Genomic DNA, 15,292 nt, shown 5'->3' on the forward strand with positions numbered 1-15,292 from the left:
AAAACTGTGTCAGTTCTTCAGCAAGAGGTAACCACTCTTGTCCTCACCCCTCTCCCCCCCCATTCCCCCCAGTGATGTGCTGGCACAACTTGCTTCATCCAATAACGCAACCTCGCTGCCTAAGCCCCTCCACAGGGGACATCATCAAATCGAGTTCCTAGATTTCATGACTTATTTGGGCAAACGGCACAGACTGCATCCCGTGCTTGCCCTCCCCAAACAAGCTACAGGCAGGACTTGTCCCACAGCACCATGATGACATGCCACAGGAGCACACCCACTGGCCTTACTCTGGGGAGGAGAGGACCAGATCAGGCCGTAAGACACTTAGACACACAGTTGTGAATATGCGTTTTTGCAGGCTTGAGACCTGACATGGCACTTGGGAGTGATTTTTTCAGCCTGTATGTACACACCATGTCTGTGTCACTCTGTGCCCAGTCTGTGTGCACAGGACAACAGCAAGCACCTGCAGGCACCTGGACGCAGGAGAAAGGGGAAGGTCTGTGAACACCACGTGGCTTTATTTCCTTGCTGTCTCCTAACAGAAATGTGGGGGGTGTTCAGTGCAACCAAGACAAGAGCACAGCAGCTTGAGAGATATGCACACGGTTGGGAGATGTTAAGGCTACCATTTTAGGAGTGTTCAGGAAAGACTAAACATTGTGCGAACAAAGAGGAGAAAAAGAAAAGACAGCTCACGCTGTCATAGCTGTATCTGAAGAGGGGGTGAACAGCTTTTGGCCTTCAGGACCCAAAGCCATGATACATTTCACCCCCAGGGAACTTCTCCTCCCCAAAACTCCCCTGGAGAGGGAAACAGCCCCCATGCCATGCCCCAGCCTGGTGCAACACAGGTGCTCAGCAACCCACTGTGGGCCATGGCCAGGGCTACTTCCCATAAGGTGGACCCAAGGCACTGGGTGTTCCTGCCAAGGACCCAAGACCTAGATCTTGGTGGCCGTATTTGAACTGTCTGCAAGTCCCACTGGGCCAGGCGTGACTGCCAGTGGTGAGGGGAAAACACGCTCTCAAACCCAAGCTAGGCGTTGGAAGCAGGCTGGAGAAGAGTTAAATGTTTGTTTGGTCTGTTTTGATATGCTGTGCCTCCAGACATTAACCCTGCGCAAGCCAGGGCTTGAGAGGGAGGGGATGCACACTTACCCACGCAAACAAAATGGGACGACCAAAGAGAGAGATAATGTGTTCAACTATGAAATGTGAAAAGGGGAATGCTTGTTTGCTTCACCTTCAGCCTGGTTTACAGTGGTCTCTCTGCCAGTTCAGAAGACTCTCTGCTCTTTGACTGTATCATACTGCAAGGCTGATCATGCTGGAGGTTTCATTTTTTTCTCTGAAGCTGCAGGCCATGGATGCAAAACTGAGCTAGAGAGGTCCCAGGGCTGAGTCAGGATTTTATTTTTGCTATTTCTGTAGAAATACCTCACTCAACTTCTTTTGGAAAAGGGGAACTTAAAAGAGCAGTACCACTTGGTGACTGTGTGTCGTCGTGTATCCTCCCCTCCCCAATCTGTATTTATTGACACTGACATTTTTAAAGAGTTCTTTGGAAGGAGGTTATGTGGTCTCTGGGGACACTTCCCCTAAAAAAATCAGAGGATTTAGCTGCTGTTTGTGTCACTGTTAGCATATGGCTTGTAGATTTATGCTTCCAGAGAAATGCCAAAGCTGTCTTGGACAAGTCAGATTCAATGGGCCAAGAGAGTTACTTCTTAAACCTGCAGCAGGCACCTTTTATAAAACCAGCTAAACTATACATTATGAACAGCAAGATCTATTGACATAAGATTCTCCATGCATTTACAGGTGTACCTGTGTAGGTGAAATACCAGTTTACTCATCCATATAAATGTGTGTACCATCTTCCTCACTGCAATCAAAATTTTTCTTTTGGGGGTGTGAGTGCAGACATCTGGAATGCAGATTGTAATAGATGTCTGATTGCAATGTTATCTCTAGAAAAACTACTATTTTTTGAACATGAAAGAACACAGTTTTCATATAACTTTGTGGCCACATCTGGAAGAGGTGCCCCTCCTGATGTTTCAAGACAGCAAGGAGAAAAGACTCCATCAGCTGGGGGAAGGATCGCTTCCTTCTCTAAGATAGGAGGCTGGACTTCTTTCGAATTATTTGGCATTCAGTCAGGAGATAAAAATACACTGGCTAGATGAACCAGTGACCTCTTCTATGATCACAATAGCTGCGGTAGATGAGTGGGCAGGAAAAGCCTGCAACTACACATCTTCTCCATGTTCTCATCAAGAAAACTTTAATCATTAATGGAGATGCAAGACAAGGCTGGAGTCACCTTGTTGAGGATGGTCCCAGAGGGATGGCTCCTCTCTTACACTTTAACTCATTGCACCCTGTCTTACACTGATGTCTCAGAGTCCCAGGTACCCGTGCAGCATCACTGAGACGGACCTTGCTGAGACCCAAGTCAGACATCTTTAGCTTTCCCACACAGCTTGGAACAATCTGTCATGCAAACCCAGCTAAAGCCTTTGAAAAACACATTTAAATGCTATTTTTTTTCACTTGCCAACATGCGGCCATTGAACACACAAGCTGTGCTTCAGGAGCAAGGAGCAGAAAAGCATCACTCCAAGAGACTACCAGGCAAGCGCTGGGATAAAATGTTCCATAGGAGGACCAACATCTTCTCCGTTACACATCTTTTTTGGTAGCATTGGAATGAGATCTTTGTTTAAATGCACAGGAGTGGTATGGCTTCAGCAGTTACACAGCTATTTTGTGTGCTCTGGGAAAGGGGACATCAACAGATTGCAAAATGGGAAAGTGTCTTTGGATGCTTCAAACAAACATGTTATGTAATTGGGCCTTTTGGGAATCGGAGGAAGGTCTCCAGAAGATCAGCTTTCTAATTTTACTGAGACTTACCACCAAGCCAGCCCTCTAATAGTAGAGGCTTGTACACAGTTTTCCTTCATCCTTGTGTCCACCTGCACTGCCCCACCTTTGTTGTTAGTGCCCTGTAAAAACACATCTTACTCAATTTTATCAAGCTGATTGATACAGCCTAGAATGGCAGAGCTGGAGGCACTAAAGACCTTTAGAAAGGGCAGCAATGCCATCTCTTGGCTACCAGAGCATGGGAAAACCTGAAGTTTTAGAACTTTATTGAATCAAATTTGCTGGGAAATTGCACCATTCTACATAACTGTGATTTAGCTGAAGCATAGCACTAACGGGCAATGACACAGCAAACAGGCTTTAACTCTATAATCCACATATTGTCCTAGCACATCTTTATTCCTGTTAGAGCAAATTCTTCCAAGGGAGGGTGCATGTAAGCTTCAGGACCACACCACAGTCCTGAACTTGTGCCCAGGACCTGCAGGAAATCTGCAAGTCAGATTGTACCATCCGACACCTAAACATGGACTGTAGCAGCTAAGTTTTAGCTCAATACCTACTGGCTTTCAGGCACATGAATAGATTGCAATTTGTACAATCAGTTTCATCCTTCTCTCAAAGAAATAAGGTATGTGCATGTCCTCTCCCACCTGAATGGAGCAAGCCCATTGGTCAACATATGGCCCTGCAGTCACCACCTCCTCCCACTCCATTTCCCAGCCCTCATCTGCACCAGGCTGCAAATTCCTGAAGTGGTGCTTCCCATGTACTGTCCCTCCCTGTGATTCAAGGGAGAGATAGTTTAAAGGCAATAGCTATATAATGGCAACCCCCTGGCATCTGCACAGAAAAAAACACACTTGGGTTCCTAAGAAAGCTGTTTTCCCATTTCTTGCTTGCTGTGCACATGTTGACAGCCAGTAAGAAAAGGAAGGAGGAGGCTTGCTGCTGTGGGGAGGGCAGACCACCATGCCCTGGGAAGCCAGGCAGCAGCTCTGACAGGACGTGGTCAGTCCATGTCCAGCACACCCCTTGGTTACTGGGCTGTTGGCAAAAGTCAGCGGTGAACGGCTTAGAGGAGGAAAGGCCACCAGCATTGGCAGTAGGCACAGCACAGCGGGCCCTGGCACAATGCCGGGGAGAAGGCACAGCCATCCCACTGCAAAACCCCACATCACAGGATAAGCATCAACAGGCAGCACAGACACAGGTGACACTACCTGTCTTTGATGGAGGACAGCACAGAGATCCTGGCCAGAGTGATAGATCCAAGACAAGGGGGGAGCCCAAGCGCCTCTGAGCGCAGTCGCAGAACCTGTGGCCATGTGTTTGGCCTGCCATGTAAACATGTCGCATCCCAGGCAAACTGAGATCAAACGTCAAAGTCTTCCTGCCAGTAGCCCAGTTTTGCTAGTGCTGAGTGACCTGGTTAAAAAGTAAAGAGCCTTCGGGGGATATCCTTATAGCCTAGTTCATTGCATCTCTGCAGACAACTCCCTGATTCTCTCAAAATGAAAAAAAAAAAAAAAAAAAATCAAATAACTGCATTCCTCTCTACTACAGTTATCGTTCAGAAGCCAGGAACAATGGCATATCATGTGCTCTTGACCCTTGCATGAGCAACATGCATGTTCTGGCCTCCAGACTGCTGGAGCTGTGAAGTTCTTGCTCAGTTTTTCCTGAGAAGTCAAAACCACAACTGGTCTAATAAGCTGCCTGAGAACTACAAATCGCTTTTTACTTTCCCTCTCCTTCAAGAAGTTTTATGATTCTCCCGTTTGCTTCATTCGCCCTGTGCACATGGAGAAGATACAACAGACAGAACATAAGGCCCACTCTCGGCACTCATCACGGGTCTCAGCTCCTAAGAGACCAGTTGCATGATATGCAACATGCAAACCAACATCTAGCTCTCCCTTTAGCAGCAGTGCCCTTTATCAGTGACTGCTTCAAGTTCTACGCAGTGGTTTTGTGCTACAGAGTCTACTGTTGGCAGGGACTGACCTACAGACACAGACTTCACTGTAGGAAGAGCATGAGGCTGGAACAACGCAACTCCCAACCCTTGCTCCTCCCTGAGCCCCAACTGGGCAAGGAAATGTCTTCATGACGTACCCAAGGATAGATGTTTTCTACCATGATATACTGGGCTAATTTATATTCTCCATATGATGTAATAAACAAGGCTACAGCACTAATAATTTCTCCACCATCCATCTAGCAACACTCAGGAGTAGCCTCCAACAGCTGTCAGCCACTTTTTTATTTGCAAGCAGCCAAATGTGGCTGCAGTTGCATCCTAACCATGAGGCTTCTCTGCATGACAATACTTTTTCAGGACATGCATCAGACAATGACCCAGGCCTGCAGCCTTTAGAAGAGGAAGAGGTGAAGTGACCTTCACCAAAGCCCTGAACACAGCATCAGTGGAACAGGCTGTGGCCCAGTCCTGGATGACCTGACCCTCAACAGGCAAGGGGAAGTAAGTACCACAATTCATACACTCAATTTAGGCCCTTCACAAGACAAGTTCTTGTGGCTGGGTGCTAACAGCCAGCTTGGTTTTGTTCTCTGCTCTACTGTAGAGCCGAGGCTATAGAGATCTGCTCAGTGCATGTGTAGGGTGCAGCAGGCTGGGATCACAAACCAGTCCCACCTCTCTGCTGCTGGAAGGGTGGAGTGCCCCTGAGCAGGCGTCACTCTCTGGTCTGTTAGCAAGGCAGGAATGCAGCATTTCAGTTTCCCCAAAGCACGTAAGGCCATTCATGGCTTACTGCAATGCGCTGGCACCCAAACACCTCCAGTGCAGCTCTGGGAGCCATGTGCATTTAATTTCAGGAGAACCAGAGACTGTAAGTAACAAATAAAACCTTCACTTACACTATCTCATCGTTCTGGAACTCCAGCTCCCCACAGGTGTCTTCAAAGTCTTCTCCTCCACCTTTGGCTGAGCCTTCAATGGTTTTGTAGGGCACAATAACATTTCCTCGTGCACCAGAGGTTCGCAACACTTTAACTTCCATGGTCCCCACACTTTCACTAACATGTGTTACTGGCTCCTCAAAGGTGAAGATGCCAGCGTGGTCATCATCAAAGATGGTGACAGTGGCAGTAGATGGTGATCCTAGGCAGGCAAGTGTTGAGACACGACTGGCCTCAAGAATGCCCTCATCTGAGGCCTCAGTGCTCACACGGACATTGCTGAGATGGACCAGAAAATTCTCATCCTCCTCAAATATGTCATCGTCGATTATGCCAACACGGATTTCCTTCTGGGTCTCTCCAGGCTTGAAGACCACTGTCCCTTCAGTGAACTCATAGTCAGAGCCTGCATTGGCCGTCCCATCCTCTGTCCGGAAGTCAACGTACACCGTGTTGGTCAAGTCACCTCCCCGGCGAATGATGGTTAGGGCGACAGTGCCACAGTTCTCCAGACACTGGTAGGTACCCTGCTCAAAGTAGAGCTTGCTGATAGGATCATTTTCTGCCACCTCACTGTTGACCTCGTGCATGCTGACAGCTTTGCGGGCCTGGTCTGCAGCATGTCTCTTCAAGATGTTGCCAGCTCCCGTCATGAGCCGAGTGGCCTGAATGCGGTAAAATGCCCTGCTCTTCTGCTGCTGGCTCAGGACCTGGTAGTTGGCCAACTCTATAAGCTGTTCAATTTCTTTGTCGGGGTGCTTTTGTTTCAGCTCCTTCAGGATCCGAGCCATTTCCCTCCTGGCTTCCTCATCATCCTGGTCTTTCTCATCCACCTCCAACACCAGTGTCCCATCCAAAAAATTCTCCACATGAGAATTAGCAACCTTTCCGTCCATCTCAATATCAGCTTTGGAGGAGGGCCGGTCACCCTCATGCTCAATGATCATGCCTCTCTGCTTGCCAGCACGGTATTTCTTGTAGACATACTTGTAAAATAAAAGCCTCCTGTCAGCTATCCAGGCAAACACCACACAGATGGGGAAGAAGAAGAAGGTGAGCAAGCCCTCCCAAACCTCCACAATCCCAGGAGAAGACACAGATAAAATAATGTAAAGCCAAGTGTAGGCAAAGATGCTCCAGGCCGCTGTAACAAAAAACACTCGCAAGTGCTTGATCTTTCTTATCTCTCCATCTGGAACAACGTAAACACAGATCGCGATGATGACAAACATGTTAAATGCAGCACTCCCCACAATTGTGCTTGGCCCCAAGTCCCCTGCTGTGAAGCCATGGCCACACACTTCGATAACAGACAAGAGGATCTCAGGGGCAGATGAGCCCAAGGCCATCAGTGTGAGGTTGGAAACTGTCTCATTCCAGATCCTCACTGTGGTTTTGCTTGTCTCACCATTGGGCTTCTTGATGGTTATTTCCCGTTCTTGGGATGTAATGACTTCGATGGAGGACATGAAGCGGTCAGCTATGATAGATACCCCCAGGAACATGTACACCATCGCTACAAAATACACTGTTGCCCGAGCAATTTTGTCACCGAATGAGGGGTCTTGGGGTTCCCATATTGGTAAAATCACACCCTTTTTGCAGATGTATGAGCCAGTGCACTCCTCGGTGTCATTCACAGGCAATTCGCTGGGGCTCTCCGCATGTATGCCGTCTGCATGGAAGAGCAACACCAGCACAACACTCAGGAGTTGGAAGCTCACTGGGAAGGCGGGTCGGCGAGTTGCTCGCAACATGGCCGCTTCCACCAAACAGGTCCCAAACGTCCACAACCTGCAGAGACAAAAAGGAAAGATGCATTAAGTGAGGCTGACCAGAGATAACAGATTTTCCTCTACACCCTGTTTATTTCCCATCTTTCTCAAACATATAATCAAGTTACTCAAGAAAACCCATCTAATGAGCCCATTTGTGTTATGATTACTAGTTTTCCGTGCAGTAGTTCATGAACATCTAGTTCAGTTATCTGAACAAGGACAGATTCAGATGCTACCGGTTGGCTAGCACCTACCCCTATTTAGCTACTATGATGTTTAATGCCACTTTCTTTTTCTTCACTGAAAGCCTATTTGTTCAATTGCGTTTTCTTGTTTCTCATCTAATTAAAGCCTATCATTCTGCTTCACAGCTGGCAGAAGTGCTTCCCATTTCAAAATTACAGTGCAGTCAACTCACTGGAGTTCCAAGTAAGAGCAGGAGAGGACAGGGAAATCTACTATCTCCCCATCATTTTAAAAAATATTATTATACTTGCCATTTGGATTCACTGTAAACTATGTATTTCACAGCCTTTTCTTGCTCATAGTCCTCCCAAGCAGCTACTCCACATCAGAAATCTGCGCAAAGTGAGCTCAAGCCCTGGCAAAACCTTATTCTTAACAGTAACTTGGTCATAAGGTGCACCAGAAGGGCAGTCTTTAATTAATGATTTTGGAGCCATTCCTTCCACAGCGCATCACTTTGCACCTTCCCAAAACTGGAAAGAGCCCCATATGCATCCAAGCCTGGCTGTCTTGGCATGCTTCAAGAGGAAACCTGTCCCTGTGCTCTTTTCCCACTAGGTCAGCTTTGACGGCTTCCCCTTCAAGGGCCTTTCTCACTCCATTTACAACATCAGTCATCAGGCATGACAGCAGTACTTGCCCTTGCCCTGCCTCAGGATTTTCCAGCAGTGTAGAGGAGCTGTTAAAGAGGTTTGCAGTTAGTTAACAGTGCATAAACTGACAGAACAGATGCCTTTAAGTACATAGAGATGCGTAGTGCAAAAACCTGGACATGCTCAGTGCTACATTCTCAATTTTACTAGCCAATAAAAGCCAGATTCCTAGTTATTAAAGCTATATTTTCTCCTCAAGGAGACCATTTGCCATACTACACTTCTCCATTCCAAGTTAATTTAATCACATGGTACTTAAAAATGTTTCTATGAAGAGAGGAAAATGAGTATGTCAATACCTTTACTTTGCTGGAGAATACAAAAGGCTGAACTAGCTTTGCTTGTAAAAAACCCACACCCCCGAAAGAAGGGGAAAAAAAAAAAAAACCTCAGCCAGAAGGTTTCCGCTTCTAAAAGAAGGATGGTATTCCCAGGCCCATATCACCATATCAGAGATGGGACACAAGCAGGAGATCCTGAAGTCCAGCCTCCACAATGCCTGGCAGGTCTCACCCTACCATTTGCTATCTGCCTGGTTTCCAGCAAACAAAATGCCAGGTCTGACAGCTGCACAGCTGCATGTGCTAGGAGACACAGACCAGCCCATCCATGCTAAAGGCTGCATCCAGTGACAGCATCCCAGCTGTCACCTGGGCCCCATCATAGCAAGCATGACCCAAGCAGGATGGCTAAGCACACCCTCCCTCTTCTTCCTCCTTTAAGAGGGCTTGTTTCACAGCACAGCTGGGAACCAGGCTGGCTGTCCTGCCACACAGCAGGCTACACATGCTATATTGCTGGCTGCAAATTACATCCAAACAGGCGTTCCTGGAGAGAAGCATTTACTCTCCTAAACAGGGACAGGCCAATGCCTTCTTGAAGAAAGCACCTGGTCACGACCCCCATCTCCTTATCCCCCATGACACAGATATCACCCCTCTTGATTAGGGCAGGGGCATATTACACAGGGACAGGGCTGCGTGCAAGTGAAAAACTGGTTAAAGCAAGCAATGGGTATCATCCTGCACCCATGTTACAGGATCTGCTACACAAAGAGACATTGTAATGATGGATCAAAGCCCTCTCCTCCATTTGCTTTTATTTAAGGATGCTGTAGTGGTATTATTGGACTGGAAGAATAATGCTGAGAATTTATCAAGACAGTTTTATATAAATGGCATTTCCTCACCAGGAACCGTTGGTCTGCCTCCCCCCACCTCCTCTCAATTTTCTAATTAAGAAAAGAAAAAGATACACAGATCAGGAAGTGAGCAAGTCAGAGAGCTCGGTGATAAGAACAGATAAGATGAACAAGAAAAAGCAAGTCTCCTCTATGAAGACAGATTTAAAAGAAAGGAGTTGTTTGTGTTGGAAATCCTGCTAATGCTACAAAAAGCTCTTACTGCTAGAGTCAGAAGCCCTGAACATTGCTCCCCTGATCACAGTCCCTGGGTACCTTCTGCTTCCCAGAATGCAGGCTGTAGCTGCTACTTACAAATCTGAAGTAAAAAATTGAAAAGAAGATGTTTGTAAAGAAGAGCACCTTGTTGCAGGCCATTTGGCGGATAGCTAAGTTGAAACAGATGTGTGTTCATGATCATTGAAGTTTAGCCGAAGCATTAGTCACCCAACATCTGTACTCATGTGTTTCACACTGCTCCAAACCAAGTCTCTGAGACATTTGATAGAGGGGCTGTCAAAACACAGGTTGACTTGGTATCTACTCCATTTATCCCAGATAGCTCCTAAGTGTAGTTTTAGGGTTTTTTTTAAAATATGTAGCCTTAAAAAAAATTAGCATGGGCATAAAGTACTACTCAGCTGCATGGTTCTTCACCCTCACTTTCTAAAGGGTAGTAGTTTCAACAGAAAACTTAAGAGCATCCACCTGCCCTTGTTCAGTTAATTTTCTCCCTGTGGCAAGTCATATCCTTGCACGTGTACAATTATTCAGAGCAACCAGGCATTGTGAAATCCCCTTGGCAAGAAGAGGAAACAGATGGTTCTAGAGAAAATACTATGCTTTGGGTCACTGATTTAGGTCATAAAGAATAGGAGAGTCCCATCACACTTTGGACCAACTATACAGATTCAAGCACTGGAAGTCTCAGCCAGAAAAAAGACACCCACTAAATCAGATTAATAAGTCACTTGAACTTTATTTGCCATGTTCTTCCCTTTCAAACATTCTAACATAAGCTGGTTTTGGTTTGTTGGTTTGCTTGTTTTTTTTAAGTCAAGTCCCATATTACATTAAACAGCAGGAAAAAAGGCCTAGAGTCTTGCATCTGAGAAGTCCATCTTTCTGGCCTTCCTATCCAGCTCTCCATGTACAAACAACATTTTGCCTTCAGATGGCAGGAGATAAAAAACATGGAACTTTTCTGGAGAGTTCAGATGGGTGGGGAAAGGCTGGAGCTCTGGAAGAAAGACCCACCGGCTTTAGCAATGTGTCAGGACCCTTCGTTGAGTGGCAGTAGCATCCCCCAACTCTATGTTGGACTTTCTCCAGCATTTTCTGGTGTGGTCATCAAACAAGATTCACATACACTCACCAGCTTTCCTACTTGGACCCATTCACAATGAGTGTTATTAACACCAGACTCAGGAATTATGGAGCGCTAGAAAATGCTTGGCCAAAACATGCTGGTCACACACACACAATCAGAGCCTGACACTCAAAATATCTCTGAGAAGCAGCTGCTATAAAATTAACAGCATTTCTTTATTTGTACAATCCAAAATAAACAGCTTGGTCCCCAGAGACCCTCTTACTCTGCATTTGCATAGGGTCTCGGCCCATGGTCAGCACACTGCTGCAGGCGCAGCAATAGGAATATTCCCAGACAAATCATTCATATTATTCTCTAATGAGAAGCAAGGCTACCAGAACGCCAGCCCTCCCTCCAAACCCAACTTTGTTAGCTTTTCATTAAGGTGTCTCAATTGCATTTCCCATCCCGGCCATCAACAATAAAAGCAAATGCGGTAGCTGATTCACAGCATGCCAGGTTAGCAGCCCCAGCAAACCTTGCCTGCCGCGGTGCTTGTGGCCTCGGCGTCACTCCCCAGTGCTTCTCGGGTCAAATTTGTCACGGCAGCACTGGGCAGAGGTGCAAGCTGCTCTCAGGCTTGGTGCTGGCCATGCATGTGCAGTGAAGAGCCCCAAACCAGCACCTCAGGCCAGCAACAACCCTGCCCATAAGCACTACCACATGTCCAGGGGCAGCACCCAGAGTCCTTTTTACCACTGAGGGAGCAGAGCTGTCCTGGGGCTCCCTAGAACCAGCTGCCTGAGAGCTTTCAGGTAGAGCTGGAGCTAACCAGGAGAGCCAGAACTTGGGCTCTCCTGAAGTCCCAGCTGTGCCCCTTCCCTTTGTGGACAACTCCCCCAGGGCACTAGCAGTTGGTTTTGCACAGTCATGGAGGAAAGCCTGCACGAGGCTGCGTGGTTCCTTCGAGGCAAGTTCAGTTTAAACGCAGCTCCCGCCCAGGGATGTTGGCCCAGCCTTTAGTCCAACCCCTGGTGTTGTGAAACACCAGGAGGGCAGCTGTTGTCCACAGCAGGGCTAGGAGGGTTGCAGATATATTTGCCTCCCTGCTGGACACGGGAGCTGTAGGTTTTACAAATTGGTAGGAGAGCTCCTGGTGCCAGCTTGTGCTCCAGCCCCCCAGCTCACGAGCTGCCAGATGGGGAGAAAACAGCCTTTTAGACTCTGCTCTGACCTTTCCCTGGCAGCAATGCTCCTTCAGGCTGACTGGTTGCTGCATACAAAGTGAGCCTGAAAGCTGCTCTGCGTTTCAACAAAGCACAGCTTTTCCTTTGCAGCAGCCTCCCAAAAGTCCCATCTCCGTTTAGGGCACTTTGCTCTTGAAATATCTATCCACTGTCCCTTCCTGTTATTTTCCTACACCTTTGTATCACACACAGGTTTATGACCATCTGCAGCAAGCTGGTAGCACCATTATTTTTCAGAGTACTGAAAAAACACTGCTAGCCCAGACACTTTCATTACAGAAGAAGGATTGGGCAAGGAAGGAAATGGCCTGGGCTCACAAGGAATAAGTGGCCACACAAAGATAGAGAGATTTTCCATGGGGAATTTTTTTGTCCTAGCATTTGACAGAAAACCTGCACAGAGCAGCTGTAACACAGCAGCGTTCACACCATTACAGCCACCGCTGACGCTACCCAATGGTGCCTACCCCACTGTGACATCAACTTCATAATAAACATCATTATTGTGAATATACTGCCAGCTTGTATAGGAGAGGGTGTCCCCACAGTTGTGTCACTGGTGTACAGGAGGTGAGAGCAGCACCCTCTCCCCACAGGGTCACTGCTTGCTTGCTGGGGGGCAGTGGGAAGTTTGCTCTTCACATGAGCATGGCTGCTTTTCCACATGGCGTGGGGACAGAACCAGGATCACATTGCAACACCATGGGAACTCCCAGACAGCCCTTCCCCATCTCATAGTCAGAATTAGGCAGAGCAGAGCTTTTCCTACTGAGATTGCACTGCTGCAGGGAGACAGCGAAGGCAGCTCAAACCCCCTTTTGTTGGTGTCAGGGGCAGGAGAAAGATGGTCTCTCTTCAGCCAGAGGAGCCAAAAACTGTGACAAAGAAGAAGCTAGAAGCTACTGCAAGGCACAGCTAGCCTGCAAATTGCAGAAATACAGCCCCAGAGCAAGCCAGCTACTCACTCCCCTGCCAGTGTTCCCGGTGAACAGACAGCAACCCCCAAAAAGGCCCCATGTAAGAGGACAGGCTCTCCTAGCCAACAAGCTCTCCCCACCCCGGCAAAAATGGCTGTTTGTACTTATGTGCCCTATGCTCCTACCTCAAGGTCAGACCTGAAGTCTCCAAGTCACAACATCCCTTTCCCAGTTTCTGTTGCAGGAGAGCAGCATGTAAGAGTCTACTGCAAGCAATAACCAGCCTTCCCTGGGGAAGGAGCTGCACACCTCGCTTCCATGGGTGGGAGTCCCCACTCCCCCATCTCCAGAAGGGCTAGCAAACCTCTCCTCTCCTGCTGACCCTTCCTGGCCATGCTGAAGCCTGTACACCTGTGCCTCATTGAAAGCAGCAATCTGCTTCACAGCAGGGCAGCTCGGGCAAAGCCTACACTGGGAAAAGACATGACTGTAGGAAAAAAAAAAGCCCCAACAAATTGTCTGGTGTCTCAACTTCCCACAGCCAAGGGACACAAAACAGATGCCAACAGCCCTGCAAGGTACAGGGTGCTTGGAGATTTGTCTAGGCAGCCACAGGTCCTGCTAGCTTCACTTCTGATCTTGATGCTGACCCGTGGCACAGCTTGGTAAAAAGTAGCACCTGCCAGCTGTGATTCTTACCCATCAAAGCAGAAGGACCCTACTGCCACGCTGGCTGTACATCCAGAGCCATGGAGGAAAGCCGCTATGTGTTGCCACTCAGGGCTGCACAGTGTGACGGCACTTTAAACACAGCCTGGAAAGCCCTTGGCTCAGAGCCTTGCTCTGGCTCTGCCTGGCTCCTTCTCCCTTCCACCCAGCTCTGCCACTCCAAAACAGGCACAGCCTGTTGGCATCCCCTGCCCATGACCCTCCGGATCTCCACATCAGGAAAATGATTTCCAGGCCATCAGCATCCTGATTGCATCAGTACAAAAAAAACATCAAAACCTTTCCAAATATAGTCAGAGGCACAAGTCCTCCATGAAGCCAATCAAGTAAAATACACATCAGACCACCCTGTTTTCTGTAAAGGACATTAAAAAGTTAGAACAATTATCAGTCTGCAACTGATTTTTCCAAGTATCCTATCTCGTCAATGAAGCATCCAATCTCCTCCCACAATCTCCCCAGCAACTTTCAAAATAAACAGATAAATAGAGAAAACAAAACATCCCTGATATAAAATTTCAGCCAGACTGGATGAATTTGGGGGCAGCTTGTAGAGACTGAGCTTGAAGGTGTTTGTCAGAGACATTCCAGCCTTGCTCTTTAACGCATGGATACCAAGCGGCAAATTGTCCCTTTCCCCCATGATTCAAGATCTCAGCAAGGAAAATGCCAGGAAATGAGAAGCAAGGGACAAATACTACATTTCTTTTGGGGTTGTATTTTTTTTTTTTAACATCTCCCCTCCTACTTGCTGCTGTCTCCAGACCATTTCTCTATCCCTATCACCTGCTTTTGGTCTCTTCTTTATCAAGCAGCATCAGGCTCTTCCCCGTTATTCCTCCTGAGCTGTTAATGCCTTCCTTTGCCTGTGGATCTCCCTCACTGATTTAAGCACAGTGCTAACTGCCTGGTCTCCACGAGCCGGCTTTGAGGCTGTCTTGTCGACAGACTCCCTCTGCGATCTCAAGGCAGCCGTTCATGTCCCTGTGCTCTGTGTCTCCCTCTGTAAAATGGGAAGAGCCTGACTCCCTTGAGTGTTGTGAGAATAAAACACTGCTAACAAGCCTGAGGCTTCTTGGTAGCCTGGGGAGGAAGCATCTGTCCAGAGATGCCCCATGGGGCCAGGAGAGAGGAATTAGCAGGCCTGTTGCTTCCCTCTCTGTCTGCCTGTGTCCGCTCTTCACTCCAGGCCCATTTTTGCACTGAGTTTGTAGCTGTGTGTGGGTCCCTTGTGCAGTGGAATGCTCTGCAGGAGGAAGGAGCAGAAAGCTTCAAGGGAGCAGAGACAAATCCCCAGCACCAGCTCCCTGTGCCCATCAACTGACGAAGAGGTGGGAGACATCCCTGGGAATGTATGTGGGGAAAGGCTGAGGCGAATGCAGATTGTGGACCTGGGCGATTTGGACA

The 15,292-nt window shown here is 47.8% G+C and overlaps 1 protein-coding gene across 10 annotated transcripts in view; it reads right to left on the bottom strand.

Moving 5' to 3' along the window:
- The window catches only part of SLC8A1 (solute carrier family 8 member A1), a 139,481-nt gene that overhangs the window by 101,598 nt on the left and 22,591 nt on the right, over positions 1–15,292 (bottom strand). For all 10 annotated transcript variants that reach the window (XM_075749617.1, XM_075749616.1, XM_075749610.1 and 7 more), the window contains one exon: positions 5,782–7,617. In XM_075749617.1, coding sequence (XP_075605732.1) covers positions 5,782–7,617 — 1,836 coding nt within the window. The remainder of the gene's footprint in view (positions 1–5,781; positions 7,618–15,292) is intronic.

The sequence above is a fragment of the Balearica regulorum genome, chromosome 3 (assembly GCF_011004875.1).
Source record: "Balearica regulorum gibbericeps isolate bBalReg1 chromosome 3, bBalReg1.pri, whole genome shotgun sequence".
Lineage (NCBI taxonomy): Eukaryota > Metazoa > Chordata > Aves > Gruiformes > Gruidae > Balearica > Balearica regulorum.